Source organism: Cyrtonyx montezumae, unplaced genomic scaffold (assembly GCF_038088225.1).
Source record: "Cyrtonyx montezumae isolate F1298 unplaced genomic scaffold, pur_monq_1.0 scaffold_7, whole genome shotgun sequence".
NCBI lineage: Eukaryota > Metazoa > Chordata > Aves > Galliformes > Odontophoridae > Cyrtonyx > Cyrtonyx montezumae.
Genome location: NW_027072078.1, coordinates 22,573,175 through 22,592,013, shown reverse-complemented (window position 1 = coordinate 22,592,013; position 18,839 = coordinate 22,573,175). Strand labels below are relative to the sequence as shown.

The window sequence follows — 18,839 nt, the reverse complement described above, 5'->3', positions numbered from 1 at the left end:
AACACAAAGCAAATGGAAACATTGGCTGATCCTAATCGTAAAATTCTTGAGCACCAGCACATGCTTTGAAACGCTTTCACACCACTGCCCTGCCCAAGAGGTATCAGATGCTGGGGAAGCCTGTCAGCACCAATGTCAGAGGGACCTATGGGTCCCCCCGTTTGCCAGATTTGGCCATGAAGGTTGAGGAGCAGGTTGGGAAGCTATACAGTGGTAGATGTAGGCCATGTGATGGCTCCTACACACCACCACCAGGTCCTAACGGATTCATCTCCCTTGTTCTTACCAGGTCCTTTTCCATCAACAGTGAACCCAGTACATGCTGAAGTCAAAGACACTGTCCACACAAATCCCTTCTGCTCTTGTATTGCTGTCCTTATAGCCTGAGTCATGGTGCCTGACTGCCCCATGTCAGTACTGAAATCCTGCATCACCTCTTCCTGGCAGCTGCTGGGCCTTAGGCTGCTTCTTACCCTGGAGATTAATGAAGGCATCTTGGAGGGATGTTTAGGGATGAGCAAAGGGGTTTGGCTGCTGGGGTACGCAACCACGGCACACAGCTACCACCATGGCTCCATACCCCACACTGATGGGCAGCCTTAGCTTTGCTGATCTCTAGTCAGTGCTGCAGAAATCTGAACAAACCAGCCCAGACCACTCCAAAGCATTTGTAATGACTGGGTCAGGACCACAGATAATGAGTTTAGGGCTGCTCTAAAGACATGTCAGATAGGATCCGTGTAAAGAGAGTGGCCTATAATTGACCTTTCTGCTGACATCTGTGCCCTGCACCTGGGGAGAGCAGTGTGGGGAAGGAGCAGGCCCTGGGGCACGTAGTGGAGGAGGGTTGGTGGTCATCCCTAGGGCACAGCTGCTCTGCAGACCACTTCCCCATTGCTCATGGCCAGAGTTGGCCAAATCTCTGGGAGAAAGCAAGAGGCCCAAGGGCCCATCCTCACAGCCTTCCTCCTCACTGTCTTCCCTCCCTCATCACCACGAGGCAGCTCAGGGATGTGGGAGGCTCTTTGCAGGGGAAGTGCTTTGTGTCAGCCTCTTGAACAGGAGGCTGCAGAAATACCAAGGCACTTTTATTCTTCTTTTTATTTATTTATTTGTCTTCCTTGCCCCTGGAGCTAAAAATGAGGGAAAGAAAAATGTGGGAGGATGCATTGTGTTCTTTTCCCCCCACCCAGCGCTGTAAAATACCCCTTAATGGTTGGGAGCGAGAGGATCTCCGGGCTGGGCCTCCACTTTGTGTTTGTGAGTTTATTTTTCTTAATTCATCCTTGACAAAGGACAGAGCCATAAAAGACCCGACCAGCACGTCTGTGGGAAAAAACGGCCCTGAAAAGGGTCGGAGGAGTACTGCCGCATTTACAAACAATCCCGAGGGCGAAAGCCTCTGTGAAATGCGGCTGCAGTTATAAGTCGCCTTTCTAGGAACAAGCCTACATCTGTTTGGCAATGCCATATTTTGTAGGGTAAAATAAACCCTTGAGAACAAACAGGCCAGCTTCTTCAGAGGGGTAAATGCCTGAGAACAGAGCTCGCTTGTTAATCCTAAAACTGTCAGCAGAGACCCGCGGCAGAAATTATAGCCAGGCATGGGCACTCGAGCTGCTTTCTCCTCGCCTCCCCTCAGCACAACAGCTGTAAAACCCCCTTTGTTGTTCTCCTGCGGCTGAGCAGCTCCGCAGAGTTCTCTGCTGGGGGAATGAGTGGTGACACTGGGCGCTTATCAGGAACCTGCCCCTTGCCAGGAGCTATTAAATGGCATGGCACAGTGGTGTTGCTCTGAGTGCTTGGCAAAGAACCGGGCTGAAATCCTCCCCTAGGGCAACGACCCCCATCAGCTGCCTGAAAAGTGCTTTACAATGAGGTTCGGGCTGTCCCTCGTGCTTACAAAGGCAGAAGGGCAGATGTCAGCCCGTGTACAGAGAGTGCGAGGGCACGGCACTCACCACTGGGAGAAAACCAACGTTGGATGCTTGGAATATTTAACCGCCTGCAACAGATAATTAGCCAAACCCTCTTACGCCTCCAAATATAGATTCATTAGTCATACAAAAATATCTCATTGGAACCAAATGTGAGTCATTAGTGAAGTCAACGGCAGATCATAAAAAGGTACCGAGAGCCTCGAGAAATCACGAGCATGCGGCCAGAAGAACTGAGCATGTTGTGCACGGAACATCTGCTCGCAGGGGCTGCCATGTCCCCGTTCCCACCTCGAGGAACAAATGCAGAGCGTGCACTGGGCTTGTTTCTTCCTCTTTCTTTAGCCTTTAAAAGGAAAGGGACCCTGTTTGGTGAAACCCTTGGAAAAATGGAGTTATTCTTTGGGGAAATATTGGGAGTGGGGTGGGAATGTGTGCTTAGTGCTGGGATGCGTCATGGGGGTTTCCCATCTGTTTTGGTGCCGCTTGATCCCACAGACACATTGTGATGCTCCATGGCCCCATGCTGGGAATTGAGTTCCGTGAGGGGCACTTCACCTCTTCCTTAATTTGAAAAGGAGCAGAAAACCTGCAGCAGAGGATGGCAACTGTTAGGTGCCATGATGCTGACATTCCCCTGGCTAAGCCAGCTCAAACTCAGTGCGTGGCTTTAACCATGTCATCGCACAGCGACGTGATCAGACATTCCCAGCTCCATCAGTCAGGTTCGACCCCTTGGCTTTCTTATTCAACTTTTTAAGTAACGAATCAAAGTGACGCACCCCGCGCTTTGAAACCCCTTGGCGAACTGTGACAGCGGAGCAGGGGGAGAGGAGTGTGCAGGGGCTTAAAATGGGGATTTCACCCCGGAGCGCTGAGCCTGGGGAGCAGCATCCCTTCTTCCTTGGGAAAGCACTGCGAGGGCCGACAGCGAGACCCGACCCCAGGGACGCCCCCAGCCCCATTCCCAGCTCTCTTTGCAGCACCCTCCCTCGGAGTCCCCCCGCACCCTCCACCCCCTCCCCGGATCAGACCCCCTTCGCCCAGCCTCTCGCACGACCCCCACCGCGGGTGGGCGGCTCTAGGACCCTGCGGCGCCGCGGCGGCGCGCCCGGCCCCGCTCCGCACCGAGCCGTGCCGCGCCGCGCCGTGCCGTGCCGCGCCGCGCCGCGCCGCGCCGCCGGGGGGCCGAGCGGCGTGTCCACCTGCCGGCCCCGCCGCCCGTCAGTCCCGCCATGGCGCTCGGCGGGGTCGGTCGCGGCGGCGCGGCGCGGGCCGCTTGGCCGCGGTTGCTGCTGGCGGCGTTGGCGGCGGCGCTGGCGCTGGCGGGGCCGGCGCTGCCCGAGGTGCTGTTCCGCTGCCCGCCCTGCACGGCGGAGCGCCTGGCCGCTTGCTCCCCGGCCGCCCGGCCGCCCTGCCCCGAGCTGGTGCGGGAGCCGGGTTGCGGCTGCTGTCCGGTGTGCGCCCGCCTGGAGGCCGAAGCGTGCGGCGTGTACACCCCGCGCTGCGCCGCCGGTTTGCGCTGCTACCCCGACCCCGGAGCCGAGCTGCCCCTGCAAGCCCTGGTGCAGGGACAGGGCACCTGCGCCCGCCGCCGCGACACGGCCGAGTACGGAGCCAGCGCCGAGCGCCCCGCAGGTGAGCGGCGGCCGGGAGCCGGGCAGCGAGGGGACCCCTCGAGAGGGCAGGGAACGGGGATGTCTGCGGGACAAAGGGGTGAGGATAGGGTGGGAGTGAGGAGCGGGTGGGGGTCCGCGGTCGGGCGAAAGGAGTGCTTGGGGTTGCAGCTTTCCCCGGGGGAGTTCTCCTTTTGTACGGGAACCGCAGAGGTGGGGTGTAAAGGGGATCTGTGGGGGCAGCTCCCGGTCCGAAGGTGAGGGGACCTGTGCTGCGGGGGGACGGGGTGGAGGTTGGGGTGCTCCGGAAGAGGGGAGATGCGGCTGAGGGTGCGGGCTGCGAGGAGCTGGGGGAGCTAAGGGGCACTTTGAGCTTGCTGGGGGACTGGAAGCAGTCTGTAGGGTGACGGATGCCCCGAAGACACGGGAGGAGGCGGAATACGAGCACCATGTGCTGCCTGGTGGGAAGTGGGCGGCTGTGGGGCCACGATATGGGAGCCGTGGCCAACTCCCGGCAGAGCCTACCCTGGGGCCGGGGGACCCCTCTGTCCCCGTGCAGGCAGTGTGGGTGCCGAGGAGGACTGCCGCATCCTCGAGCTCACCGCCCGAAGGGACGCCACAGGCTGCCGACCTGTTGCTGCGCTGGCTGCTCTCACGGGGATGCCATCGCTTAGCGATCACCTCGGCTCTCTCTGAGCGAGAGGGAGAGGCAGAGTGAGGGCGAAAGAAAAAAACAGCGGCATAGAAAACTTTGCTCGGTGCTGCTTCTGTGTGGCCACGCCGCAACCTTCCCCACTCCTGTCCCTCCTTTGCCTAATGCTGCTCAGCTGCAGCATGTGAGCGTCTGTGAAGTGAATTTTGCACCCTGCAGAAGAGGCTGAGGGCATCCAGATTGAAGGAGTCTGGTGCTGAGTCTGGCTTTATGCTTCTGGAAGAACTTGGGTTGAAATGGAGAATACTGCAGAGGTGTATTAAGAGATGATTTTTGGAGTTAATGCCACTTTTTTTTTTTTTTTTTTTTTTTGCTTTTATGGACTTTTTTTTTCCCCACTAGAATTGCTGTTTTGCTTCATTTTACTCTCCCTGTGCCTTTACAACGCGTGTGACTGGTTTGCCCATATCTCTTCGTATATGCACTGCGCGCTCACTCACATATAAATAGCGCAGCTTAAGAGTGCTTCAATGTATGTGGCGTTCTGCAATGTCCATAGGGGATGAATAATAAAAACACTGGCACATCCTGAAGCAGCGTGATGTGAAGCACGCAGCTGGAATATTCGCCGCCGAGCACGTCTTGGCAGCGGAGCCTGGACATCCAGAAAAGGGTTTGCTCTCTTCGGATTACAAAACTTTTAACAGGTTGTTGTAGTCATTAAATAAAACCCACAACAAAAACAAAGCCCCCGTCTGCCAGCTCTGCTCGGTGCTGTTCTGCTCAGGCTCACAGCGCGGTTCCCATCTGCAAAATGTACACGGGGAGAGTTTGCTTCTGCTTCAAAGCGGTGACAGGGAGAGCAGTCTGGCACCCAAAGCGCAGGGATTGGAATTCCCTTTCAAATGCTGATGTCAAACTTGTCTCAGTGCCCCAGAGCAGGTTTTTGCCTGCAAAAGGCAGGTGTCTGCCTTCTCTTTTTTTCTAAATGTGCTTGAAGGTATTTGCCCTTTTTTCCCTTTCCAGCTTGAAAAGGCTCCTTTGGCTGATTCAGGGCTGGAATGCAGAGCTCATGCTATTCCTAAATTAAGAGGTTGGCAAGTTTTTTTGTCCCTGATGAGATGCAGAAGGATTGCCCAAATGAAACAAGGACTAAAACTCTGCAAATCCTCCCACTGTGGCTCCGGCATTGTTTAGTCTTCCACTTAGGTCTGTAAAGCCAATCCTGAAATGGTTGTAGGCGGAAAGTAACATAAACCACCATGTAGCTAGGAAGCAGGGGATGTTGCTCATTGCACAAGAAGCTTTGGGTATTTTGAAGATGTTGGGAATGCTGGAACAAAACAGCGTCAGTCTGTGGAAATCGGGCTGAGAACCTCCACCCCCTCCGGGAGCTGAGGGCATGAACTCGTGCAGATGGAGGCAGCGAGACGAAGGCTCAGCACCTCTGGAGATCATGGCCTCCCAAACAGTTCTGATGCCACTGGACCGCACGGTTTTATGGTTTATTTCAGGTCATCGCATCACCAACTTGACATAGTGCTGAGTGAAGGCACCCGCATGTGGGGCGGGGGGCTGTTAGTGTGTGAGGAGTTCTGATGTCAGCCCTGAGTGTATTCATTCCTTTAGCACAGCACAGAGCTCTGTGCTCCATTTTAAGGTGGATTAACGGGTCGGGCACTTGGAGCAGAGTGAGGACTGCCTGTACAGTGTGCTAGCACCCCTCTTGCTGGCATGCTGTGTCTCCAGTGGCCATCTTAGATCATTAAGGTTGGAAAAGACTTCTAAGGTTATCTAGTCCAACCTCATTCCATCTCTACTGTGCCCACTAGCCATGTTGCTCAGTGCCACATCTCCGTGGTTCTTGAACACTTCCAGGGATGGTGACTCCACCACCTCCCTGGGCAGCCTGTGCAAGTGCATCACTGCTCTTTGCTCCTCATGTAGACCATGTCCTCGGATTAAAGGATTAACGTCGCAGGCAAACTTGAGCTTGCAGGGCTGGGGCTGTCCCATTCACCAGGCCAGGGACTCCCATAGAACAAAAACAGCACCAAAATAGTTAACCATTAGCAAAGCAGTTCGCTTTAACATCCAGCTAAAATCCTTATTTGGGATTTGGCCCCAAATGCCACACATCCTTCCTCATGGGTCAAATGTCAAAACCTCCATTTCCCCCTTGGCAGGCAGCTGCTAAAAGGCAGTTTAATGTGTTGCTCCAAAACACAGAAGACTCTGATGCTGGAGGTAGCATAATGTAAGTGGAATTTTAACAGCAACTCAAAAACCATGCCAGTAATGCTATGACTGCATTTTTCACATCCACTGAATTGCCAGAAAGACTTCTGCTTTCTCCCAGCTTTTCTACGGAAACAAAGCATTTGTCATGCTTTGCACGTGCACGTGTGTATGTGTCCTTCTGTCTCCAAAGCTCCTGATCCTGCCACATGCTCTGACACAGCCTTAAAGGCCAGAAAGGTGTAGGCAGTGGGCAGGGAACAGCCTGTGATCTTCCCTTGTGCTCTGCACCACTCAGCTTTCGAGTCAGAAGTTCATGGGCATGGGAGAAGCTTATTTGCCAGTGCTGCAGCTGAGTATCCAGCCTGGCTTATGCCAGCTTGGGTATTATGAGACATCAGAGAAGCCAGCTGCAAGGGGCCGGTCCATGGGACTGTGTTACTACTTCTGCTCTGGCTGAACTGAAGGGCTGCAGTGCTCTTGGTTGTGGGAAAAGATATTGCAAGTGAAACACAGTTAATAACAGCTCCAAGGATGGTACGTGAATGAGAAAGCATACAGCTCATCCATCCATGTTGCCTCTGGGGCTCTGCCAGTTGATGGACCAGGTTTCCAAGGTCTTCTGCATCAGCTGTGTCTGGTCAAGGACAAACCCAACCGGGTCCTGGGCTGGTTGTCATCTTTGGCTATGAAGGTAATAAATAACAACTTGTGGAGCAGCTTTTTGAAAATAACCCTCCTTCCAGTCCCAGTCCCCCAGAGTGTGCTGTGATGGGGCTTACAGTGTTGTGAACATGGGCTGGAGGGAACGGGGAGTCTGGGAAGATTTCAAGGCTATGGCCCAAAGGAGAAATGTGTTTTCATGCTGTCCCTTGGCAAATGATCTGTTTCCTTCTTGCCCTTTGCAGTTGTTTCCTTTCCTCTGGGTTTCAGGCTCATGCTCACTGAGTGTGGTATTTGTCAGGGGAACAATGAGAAGCCCTGTCTGTGAGAAAGTCCATGTCGTTTGTTTTATCCACATCCAGGAATTGAGCCGAGATAAACAATTCAAGAGGCAAAGCAGTGAAAACTGGAATGCAAGAGGTGTGTTTGTATTTGGCCCTGGGCTTGTCCTGGCTGCAGCGTTCCTGGGGGCTGATGCATCCCACCGACGGGCTGCTGCTGTTGTCCCCATGGACGTGGTTGAGTTTGGGAGGATGGGGCCTGGTGGATTCCTTTGGAGTAGCTCTTTTGTTTGCGGCTGGCAGAGTAAGATGAGGGGCAAGGTAAAATGTGAAATTGCTTTTAAAGCATTTCTGTTCCACAAGGGCTGAGCTCGGTGGTATGCTGAGTTTCCAGGTGTTCCTCCCCATGGGAAGGTGCTGCCCAGATCAGTGTGTGTGTAGCAGCACATATTGAAATCATCAGGCTCTGCTTTCCGTCATGCTGTGGCTGGCTGTTTGCATCTGCCAGTGAGGTGTGTTTGTCCTCAGCACACGCCTGGGGCTGGCTGCAGTGTGTTTGAAGTCTGTGTCCCTCCTCCTAGAGCTGTCCCATCACCATCCTGAACTTAGGAGTTACGGGGCTGGAGGACAGAATGTCAGCTTCAGGTGCTGTTTTGTGAGTGTAGCCCCACATGTTTTCCACCAGCCAAGAAAGCAGATTTCACATCTGGTTCTATGAGTTTTACCAGTGTTACCAGTTAGGGGAGATATTGTCTGGGTATAAGGAAAAAGTTTTTTTGCAATAAGGGTGGTGAGACACCAGAACAGGTTGCCCAGAGATGTGGTGGATGCCTCATCTTTGAAGACAGTCAAGGTAAGGCTGGAGGAGCTCTGAGCACCCGATGGAGCTGTAGGTGTCCCTGTTTGTTGCAGGGGGGTTGGACTAGATAACCTTTAAAGGTCCCTTCCAACTGAAATGTTCCTGTGATGATTATTCTACCATGAACTATCTTCAGCAGACCAAATCTGTGGCTGAAGCATCTCTGCCCACCGTTAGTGGCCAGAATGCTTTAATGAACTGGCCAAGTATGAGCTCATTAAACGTGCAGGTAGGCATCTCATTACAAGCAAATGTGACAGAATGTGCCCAGGGCCAGGTTGGATGGGGCTCTGGGCAGCCTGATCCAGTGGTTGGCAACCCTGCCCATGGCTGGGTGTTGGAACTGGGTGATCTTTGAGGTCCCTTCCAATGCAAGCCATTCTATGGTTCTGTGATGTGGTTGTCCTGAGTGAAGGCTGGAGGAACAGAGGTTAGAGCACGGTTCCTGGAGCTTTATGGCAGCTCAGCGTATGACAGCCTGGGCTTTGTTGCTGTAACTGCAGAATGGTGGTGTATTTAGTGTTTTGCTCCACGTGTAATTTGGCTAGATATGAACAGGAATATAAAAATCTCCCGCTGTCTCATCTTATGATAGAAATACATTGTTTTAGAAAGGAAAGGGTCAGTAATCACATGCCTTTCTTGTGGACTGGAGTACGGAAAAACATCAGGTCACTTTTATAAGCCTTAATCTATCTTTTGACATTGCAGCTTTTATTCCGAAGAAAGCTGCACTGTGCCTCTTGGCTGGTAAGGGAACAAGTTCACTGCCTGGTGCTCTCTGTAGTCAAAGATCCCATTAATTCTGCCAGCCGCGAGGAACGATTTCTTGGTATTTCATTCTGGGCTGTAATTGAGAGTGACACAAAGCGCTGCTGGGAATTGGACCGTGTTGAAATCCGTGCTTTTCCTTACAATTTTCTACAGATAGAACAGCTCAGGTGGGATGGAAGGATTTTTAATGCTCTGCCATTGGAATTAATATGGTCTCCACTGCCTTACTGGCTGAAGGCAATTTTTGAGAAGAGATTCTGTGCCTCCTTGCACCTTGTCTTTGTAGCCAGCTGATGCAGTATACCTACAACAGGGAAATGCTGTTGCAATTACTTGCATGACGTCTTCTGTTGGAGAGACCCATAATCCTACAGGAAAAATTCATTAAGCAATGCCTAGTATTTCTGCTCAAGACCACAGCAAGATTTCCCCATTTGGTTTTTAGATTTCAGCTGAGGCGGCATTTTCCCAGCTCTTAGTACTGAAAGACCCAGCCCATCCTAATGGTCTTCTCACAGAGGAGGTTTTCTGGTAACCTTCCCATGTTTTCCTCTTGCTGTCTAGGAAAGAGTGGGCATCTGATGTCCATGTCCCAGGAATGTTCCTTGTTCAGTTGTTGGGGGATCTAGTGGATCAAGAGAGTTGTTGAATGCATTTTGGTGTTTTTGGGTGTCCTCACAAGTCCTTTTAGGCACCTTCAAAGAGCAAGTGTGTGCCTTCCAGTGTAGCCTGCCTTCTGGTATCCTGCACTTCAGAAGTCCTAGATTTTACTCTGAATGGAGCAGGGCAAATCCTGGCCAGATTTTGAACTTTTTTCTTTTTTTTTTTTTTGTCTGGGGCTGATTTTCAGTTTGAATTTGGGAGGGTTTGCCTATAGTATGGGGGTTGTGGCTCAGCAGTGAGCTAAGTGGGAGTGAGGTACAGGGTTTGCACCCGGAGCAGTGATGGCCCTCCCACGTGGCCCATGTGGAAACACTCATCTCTCCTTGCGTTCTGCTCCATTCTGCTGTCATTTCATCTGTCACTTCAAAAGCAAGCAGAAACAGGGAAGGAAACTTAGGTTTAGCAAAGAGGAGGAGCAGGAAGCGTGCCAGCCCAGGGCTCTTGACCTCTTGTGCTATTGGAGCCCAAGGCTGTTGGTGGGGCTGTGCCCCATAGGCCCCCACTATGCGAAGCTTATGAGGTTGTGGACAGTCCAGATTGACAGCTGGGAGATGAACCAGATTGGCTGGGTGCTCCCCAAGGTGACTGGTTTCTGTCCTCTGGATCTTGGCCAACAGAACTGTTGGCTGTATGGGTTGTAGGGTCAGGGTGGTTGGCCACAGTGACATTTCTCTTTGCAGTGAGGGTAACCCAAACACCCTGGGTTTTTCAGTGGTGTTTTTCTATTCTTCCTGGTCCTCCTCACTCACCCTGCAGTGCCTTCTCTAAAGGCAAATTCCAGTTACCTGGTTGTCTCATGTCTTGCTTTCGGGAATGCTTGTCAATGGTGCTGCATTTCGCCCTTCACATGACAGCATCTCTGCTCTTCTAGATTTGCAGCTGAACTAGTGAGAAGAAAATGCTGAGTGATAGAGCTGCAGTGAGTTTCACCACTGCTCCAGGGTCCAAGCTAGGCTCTGACACTGTAACTCTCAGTCAGACTAGCCGAGGACAACAGTTCTGTGGTAGAACCTTCTTCTCTATCTGCACTATTGAGCTCCAAAAGCCTTTTCTTTCTTGCACAGTATTTACCACTAGCCAAGGACTGTGAGTTTGATACAATCTCTGATGTGTAGAGGGAAGTTACCCTTCATCTGAACATCATACAAACCAGAGTGGTGCAATGGCAGGGAAATCACAGATGCCCACCTTGATTTACCAGTGGTGTGAATGGGCAGGTAAATCACTTGCCATGATGGTAACTGGGATGAGTAGGAGTAAAGGAATGGGTAACCATGGTAAGGGACCTTTTCCATTATCCACAGTGAACAGTGATCTCTTTGTGTCTTGTGCATAGGTGGTTTGAGAAAGATTTTATTTAGACTGCTGGAAATTCAGCTGGTCTATCACACAGGACATTTATGGCAGAACATCTGGATTCCTTGTGGTGTTCAAATAGAATGGCTGCTCCTTAGACTGGATGGTGGGACAGCACCAGTGGTACTGTTTTGAGGCTGACCCTCTAACCCGACACTGAATTTTAAGAGCAGTCCAGAATTTTTTTGGAGGAAAAGGAGACTATGGCAACTATGGCCTTCTTACACAATAGATTGGCACCTTGTAGATATTCTGAGTCATTCTGTTGTTGTTGACTGTAGAGACTGAAATAAGTTTATTCCATGCTTATTTTCCATGCCAGACCCCACAGACCCTGTCACCTCCAGCTCACAGGGAGTGAGGCGGATTCCATTAATTCTTGAGCATTATTGGGTGATTTTGGTTGATGAATCTTGCCTGGAATTTCTCTGTGGAGGAGCCTGGCTTCCCACTGATTGCAGATGGGACTTGAAAAGCTCACCCTCCTCACAGACCCAGTGGGGTGGTAGGATTACCATTTCCAGTGTGTCCAGAACAGATTCGGTACCCTATTTCCTTCAGGACACCTGTCATTGAGACTGTGACCAAGGCTGGGCAGGTGGAAAAGCTTGGTCTGCTGAGCTTTGAGTGATGTTGAACTGCTTGATTTTGGAGGTCTGAGGTCTTGACATTTGTGCACATGACTGAGGCACGTCTGGTCTGGGGGTACTGGGAGGAATTTGGCATGGAGCCCTGTAAGGCAACGGTCCCATTTAGTAAAGCTGGGGCTGCAGGAGTTGGGGTGAGGAAATCACAACATCCACTTTGGTTTCTGTGTTCCCTGTCCTGGGGGCTGGTCGAGTGTTGCAGGAGGCCACAGGAATCCCGCTTATGACCACAGCCAGATTAATGGCTATTTTGGCAGCTTTTCAGGAGTGAGGAATTTGGCCACTTTCACAATAATGGCTAGAAATTCCACATGAATTAATTAGTTTTATTACAGGACATGTCCTTCCTGCTCCTCCAGGGCTGCCTGAAACACTGAACTCATTGTAATGAGTTGTATGAAGAAATGAAAATAGTACTAATAGTACTAAAAATAAAGACTGGTATCCCAAGCCTTTGTCAGGAAACACGCAGAGTATACCGACATCCTCCACCAGATGTGCTTCTGAAGTTGTGGCTTTTGGCCAGATGAGATCTAAACCCATGTTTTAGATCAAGCACAGCCACTAAAATATCCCAGCCTGCTTCATGAGAGTGTCTTCTCTCAGCCTCTTGGACTCTGTTCAACTTGAGCCATTCATACAGGCTGGTTAATTACTCCTCGGGTTTGTTTGACCCTTGGATATTGTTACATAGAATGGCTTGAGTTGGAGACCTTAAAGATCCTCTAGTAGTAACCCTCTGCCGTGAGCTGCCCAGAGCCCCATCCGTCTTGGCCTTGAAGTCTCCAGGGATGGGACATCCAACATGTGTGATGGGTTTCCATAGTGCTGTTCCTACCTTGCAAGGATCCTGTTTGTGTCTGGGGTAGGAAAGTGCTTGGGAATGTCTGTGACAAAGGGTCCTCTGCATTTAAGTTTTGGTCAAAGGAATGCATAAAAATGACAGCATGTGATTTCGTAAGAGCTGCCAGAGCAACTGCAGGTTGGATAAATATTTTGGAAGCCCAGAGCTGGTAACTTTCCCTTGCTTTGTGCAGAGTCTGTCTGTAAAATCTTATCACTTATAGGTTCATAGGTTCATTAGGTTGGAAAGGACTTCTCATGTAGCTTTTTAAACAAAGGTACTGCGTGAACTTGGGGAGCTCAATTTTATTCGCACCCCTTTCTATAAGCAGCAATGCTGTTCTGAGATGTGTGTGCAGGTGCGTGGGTACTGCTTGTTGGTCATTGCAGTGTTTGCTTTGTGAGCTATATGCTTCAGATAGGTCTGTTTGGGCAGGGTTCTGTGACTCTACAGAATCATAGCATCATTAAGATTAGAAAGGCCACTCAGATCAATTAGTCCAACCATCACCAGCATGAGTCAAAGCCCTTCTTTCTGCTCAGCCCCACCTTTGTGGATCAGGGCTTGACTTCCTTGCTATTTTTCCTCCTGTTCTGAAGTTGAACATGGCAGAGTGACCAGGGAGGTGATCAGGTTATTGCAGGTCTGACTTAATGGAACATGACTTGTTTTGTGCTCAGCCCTCTGGGGAATGAACCATGACCCTCATCCTACAAAGACTATGGACAGCTGTGCTGACAGACGAATTGCAGATTTTCACCATTAGCAAAATTTGACTGCTACAAAAGAATAAAAAATGATCATACAGGTGGCTTTCTTCTAATCTCAGCTGGTTGGACAGCTTCCGACTTTCTAGTAATGATTGTTATTGATTTCAGTCGTTGCTTACCTCTGTTTTTCTGTTTATTCTGTCTTTTTATCAGTCTCATTTCAAGGATTTGTTACCTTAACCCCTGGCCATTGGGCTGGTCCTGCATGTCCTGAAACAGCCCTTTGAAAATTCAGACCCTGCTGAAAGTGCAGCGCAGATACTACCTGGCAGCAGCCCAATCAGGCCAAAGGTCCATCAGGCCCATAATCCTGCCCTAGGTGGTGACCAGCAGTGCAGAAATTGGGAATTAAAGAAAAGGGTGAGTACAGGGTGAGCCTTGCCTTGAGTATGGGGTACGCCTTTCTTTGAGTTGCCTTGCTGCTTTCCATCAGAGGAGCTTCAAGCACTCTTGCAGCTCTTCTCCTGAAGCAGCCCACCATGGGCTCCATCAGATTTTGGGGATGAGACAATTCACATAATCTTCTGTTTCAAGGATTCATTGAAAGATAGTTAATGGCTGAAACTTCATGTCTGCATGGCAGAAAGTGAAGTGTCAGCAGTGTAGCACTGCAATTAGCATGGTGGCTTGGTGAGGAAGGCACCGTGCCTTTGAAATCCCTGCAGCTGTGGGCTGAGTGGTGTCAGCAGCAGGAGTGGGGCAGAGCTGCCTGCCTGGCTCTGGGACCTAGGCTTGTTGTGCAACACTTGGAGCCTGCTGTTTGCTCTGCCCGGGAGTTACCCCGAGCTAGTTGCACCTTTTTCTCTCCAACCTTGCAGGCGTGCATGGTGCCTGGAGGGCAAACAGCCCCAGCCCATGCCTCCAGGTAGAACAAGAGGGACTGTGATGCTGGGAATCAGGTACTGTCCTGGGGCTGGAATTTGGGCTGAGGGTGTTAGCTTTGTTGCAAGAGCAATACCACGTGTGAGGTAGGGAACATGGACATGGGCACTGGAACAGCTTGTCCAGAGAAGCTGTGGATTCCCTATCTCTGGAGGCATTCGAGGCCAGGTTGGATGGGGCCTTGGGCAACCTAATCTGGTGGGTGGCAGCCCTCCCTATAGCAGAGGAGTTGGAACTTTAAGGTCCCTTCCAACCTAAACCATTCTAAGATTCTGTGATTGTGTGGACTCACAGCTGAAAATGGAGCAAATGTGGATTTTCCCACAGCCGCTGTGCTGCAGAGCAGGAGATACAGTTGGTCCCCTGGGCACTGAAGCTGTCATGCCCTGGCTTGCAGCATGGCTGGCTTTGCTGTTTTCGGCCGGTGAGTCAGACCCTGGGCAGCCCTAGCCCAAGGCTGCAGGTTCGCCCTTTTTCCATGTATCTGTTTGCAGGCAGCCTGCTTTGCTGGGGCTCAGGGAGTCCAACTCTTCCCAAAACCCTGTCCTCACACTGGGATATTGGAGCACCAAATCTTGGGCATCAGAGTTTGGATTCCAAAGTTTGGGCAAACGCATTTTGCAGGGCTGTAGGGGAGAAGCAGAAGTAGCAAGTGACTAAACATCACAGCAACATTTGTGCCATTGTGCTGGCTGAACTCCCTATTTTCTTTTGGCTGAGAAAATGAACTTCCCCTTTCCCCTTGTGGGGTGGGCGAGCTGGCTGCCTGTGGCCATGCCCTCTCTGTGGGTATGTGGGACGGCTCGGGTCAGGCTGGGAGGAAGCACTCCTGCTGTGGGCTTTTCACTCCCAGCTCATTTCTGAAGAAAACGTGCAGGGCTTTTCCCAGCCAAAGTGCAGGGCTGTAGCTGGAACAGTGTCCAGCTGGCCCCATTTTGGAGCTGGTCTCAGTTTTGGGCTGCTCTTATCCCTTCCATATCCCCGTTTCTTAGACAGAACAGCCTGGGAGGTACTGTGGAGATAGTGCTACAGAAACCACCGTGGTGCCACATGGCATGTGCAGCCTAGTTTGAACATGCCATGGTGAGGAAATCTCTGAAAACCTCCAGTTCAAAATCCCCTGGGATTTTTGGGGGTTGTTTTGATACTCCTCTCAACGATGGCAGAAACCAGGTCTTCTGCTGTATGAGAGCCTGATGGGCCCTTGATGGGGCACTTGTTGATGCCAAGAGGGAAGCTCACACTATTATACCTGTGCTGACCAACGTATTTACCTCAGCCCCTCTTGCCTTCTTCCTTAGCCACTGTTTTGTCCCATCACATACTTTCTGGGCCAGCGGGCTTACTTTCTGTCTGTTACAAAGTGCTGTTTTCCTCTAGTTTCTCTTGCTGCACTTCAGCCTCCCCTTCTCTCCCCGTGCCCACTCTCAGATTCACCTGGTGTTATTTTTGCAGAAGTGCTGGCGGGCTCATTTTGACCTGTCTGGCTCAGTGGAGGCCTGCTCAGACCTGCACCACTGTGGAGAGAGCAGCTGGCAGGGTCCATCCCGGCGGGGTGGAAGGGTTGGAGCCAGGGAGGTGACAGGCTCCGGGTCTGCGGTGCAGTGGAGTCCACGTGTCAGGTCCTGCCTGGGGCTGGTGGCTGGAACTGATTGGTTTGGTTGCTCGTGGTAAAAGGCAAAAAATTAACCCACAAAGAGAAACGAGAAACATCAGAGAACCATTAATGCTGGAAAAAAACACTCAGATCACCTAGTCCAGCCATCAACCCCTCACCACCATGTCTGCTGTGTCCCTCAGTGCCACATCTACCCTTTTCTTGAGCACCTCCAGGGACGACTCCACCACCTCCCCAGGCAGCCTGTTCCAGTGTATTTCCACCCTTTTTGAGAAGAAATGTTTCCTAATATCCAACTTGAACTCTTCCTTTGCACAGGGTATGAACACCATCTGTCTGAGCTCCCACACTGAAACACTGGGGTCTTTCCAAATGGTGGCATTTCAGGTCACAGAAACCCAACAAATCCACACATCCGAAAGCCACCACTTGGTGCCTTTTATTTTTATTGTTAGTTCTTGCTGGAATCGTACCATATATGTCTCTCCTCAGTAGATCTGCTGGTACTCAGGCTCCCTCCGTCCCACCAGCCCTGTTATTGACCACAATCTTCAATCCCTCTTCCTTCTAAAAGCACCGCAGTGAAGCCTTTTGTTTGACCATGAGCAGATGGCCAGATTAATTTGCTCTTTCCTTTCTACCAGGTCATTAACCAAGCCAGGAGGCCCCATGTAGATGCCATGTATTTGCACCACCCTATTTTTTGTGCGGAGGCACAGTTGCTTATAAAAATGTGTGCAGGTGTTCTAAGTAACTTGGGTTTTTCCTAGTCTTTCTTGAGGGCATTTGGAGTGCCTCCTTTTGTTGCAGCTGCACTAAGGTATCCTAGTCCTGGCTTTCCCTCCAAGAAAAGGAGAAGGCCATCAGAAAGCTATGGAGATGATGGTGAACCCAGCTGGGACTTGGAGATGATACAACAAAGCCGTGCAAAGGTTTTCTTTTGACCCTCTGGGTGGGTGCATCTGTAGTGGCCCTATTTCACACCCTCCTGTGTTCCGAGCGGAGCTTTCCTGGAAGCCCATCCCAAAGCTGGGGCTGGTGGCTGTCACCACATACAAATCCTGCACCCAGGCTGCTCCTGGACCACTGCCATTCCCTTCTGAGGGGCAGGGGATCAGCCCAGTGATGGAACCACCCTGGGTTTGGGTTAGTGGGAGGGCTGCGAAGGAAGTGGCCCTGCATCTCCCAGCTCTTTTTTCCTGTTACCTGAGGCACTGTCTGTCTCCTCAGCATGCAAATTACCCTCTGCTTTGCATCTCCTGTAATTCAAACCGGTGCAAATTGCTTTTCTCTGCCGCTGATATCCGTTTTCTGACCTAGCATTGAGTTTTGGCCTTCACCCTTTCAGGGCTGGCACCCAATGATCCCGGCTGAGAAAGTGGCCCTTTGTGCCCGGGCTGCTTGGAGGAGCCGGGGAGCTCTGTCTTTCCCGCTGCGAGCCTTTTTGGCCTGTTCTGGTGGGCAGGGATTTCGGGGTGAGGGGGAGGTGAGAGCTCTCCTTGTGCTCAAAGAAAAATGATGAATGACTCTGTTGTGCTTCTGAACAAAACCAGGAAATTGGGGGGCGGGGGGGGGGGGAGGAGGGGGGGGGGGATGGAGAAAGAAAAGGCAAAAAAAAGAAGGAAAAAAAAGAAAGGAGGAAATGAGAAACAGTAAAGGGGCCTCCCCCGCCTTCATATAAGCAATCACTCCACAGCATCTGGAGCCCAGTAAAAGGGCTGTTCCCAGGAGCCCTCGTACTCGCCAGGCACGCAGATCTCCTCTGTGGGGCTTGCTGCCGTCCGCTGCTGTGTGCAGACCCAGGCTGTGTCTGCACGGCCATCCGTCGGCACCGGAGGTGCACGTGTGTGGAGGGGCTGGATCCGGCCCCGGGACACTGCTGCATTGCTGTCGGCGCAGCCGGAGCACCCGATACGGTGTTTGTGCTGGCGCGCTGCCCTACGCCGGCTTCGCATTACAGCAGTGCGGGCAGAGCGATACTTGATCCAGCCTGGAATCCACTGGAGCGGAGGCGTCCCTCCTGCCCCCAAAGCATTTTGGACACGGTAGATGTAGCAGGGGTGAGAGCAGAGCGGGTCATCATCCCTTTGTCTTTAGGTCAGGCTTTAAGCATCCTCAAGCTGGAGTTAACGTATTTGAGAAACCCAGTGTGAGCTATTGAGTCACACTGATCATAGAATGGGTTGGGTTGGAAGGGACCTTATCTTTCTATGTGATCTGATAGAGATAAGACAAAGGTGAATGGCTTTAAACTAAAAAGTTGTGGGTGCCCCATCCTTGGAGGTGCTCAAGGCTGTGCTGGATGGGGCTCTGGGCAGCCTGATCTGGTGGGTGGCAACCAGCCCACAGCAAAGGGTTGAATGAGATGGTCTTTAAAGTCTCTTTCAACCCAAACCGTTCAGTGACCATGTAGTTCCACCCCTCTGCCATGGGCAGGGTTGCCAACCACTAGATGAAGTTATGTAACTGCAGTGGGGCTGGAGATGATGGTCATCCAGTGTGAGCCAGCTCTGCCAGCTCAGGTGGCCATTCCCTGTGTAGCCCTGCTACAGCTTGCTGTGCTGTAGCCTCAGGTGTGAACCTTGCTGCCTTTCAGTATCTTGCTGGTAGGAAGCCCCAATGCTGTTTGTTAGAGCACAAATCCAGTAGGGACTCAACAGATCAACCTCTTCCTCAGTGGTGTTGCAGGTAACTCACTGTAGAAGGGGCTTGTATGCAGCAGGACAGCTGTCCTCAAGGATGGCTCTAAAACAGAAATGGCAGTTCCCAAAATAAAGACCCCCGCAGGGAAGCTGCTGTCCCTGCTTTCCAGCTACAGACAGTCTCAGTTGACACAGCTGAGCATCATCATACAGGCACAAGCAGCTGCTAATTATCCCTCATCAAGTCCACCTAAACTCTAACATTGAAAGAGGGGGGATTAATTTGTTTCTTCCTTGTGACGTAGAGGCTACAGAGGAGCTCTTTTTCCCTTCTCTGAATGTGTAAGTCCATGGAGTTTGTTGTGCTTTGTTCTGTGGATTATTTCAGATGTGGATG

At 51.4% G+C, this 18,839-nt stretch overlaps 1 protein-coding gene across 1 annotated transcript in view; it reads left to right on the top strand.

Annotated features, from left to right (window-relative positions):
- The first annotated feature begins 3,157 nt into the window (after window positions 1-3,157).
- IGFBP2 (insulin like growth factor binding protein 2) overlaps window positions 3,158-18,839 on the top strand; it is a 51,902-nt gene continuing 36,220 nt past the window's right edge. The window contains exon 1 of the mRNA XM_065750476.1: window positions 3,158-3,575. Within this exon, the coding sequence (XP_065606548.1) occupies window positions 3,173-3,575 (403 nt within the window). The 5' untranslated portion in view covers window positions 3,158-3,172. The remainder of the gene's footprint in view (window positions 3,576-18,839) is intronic.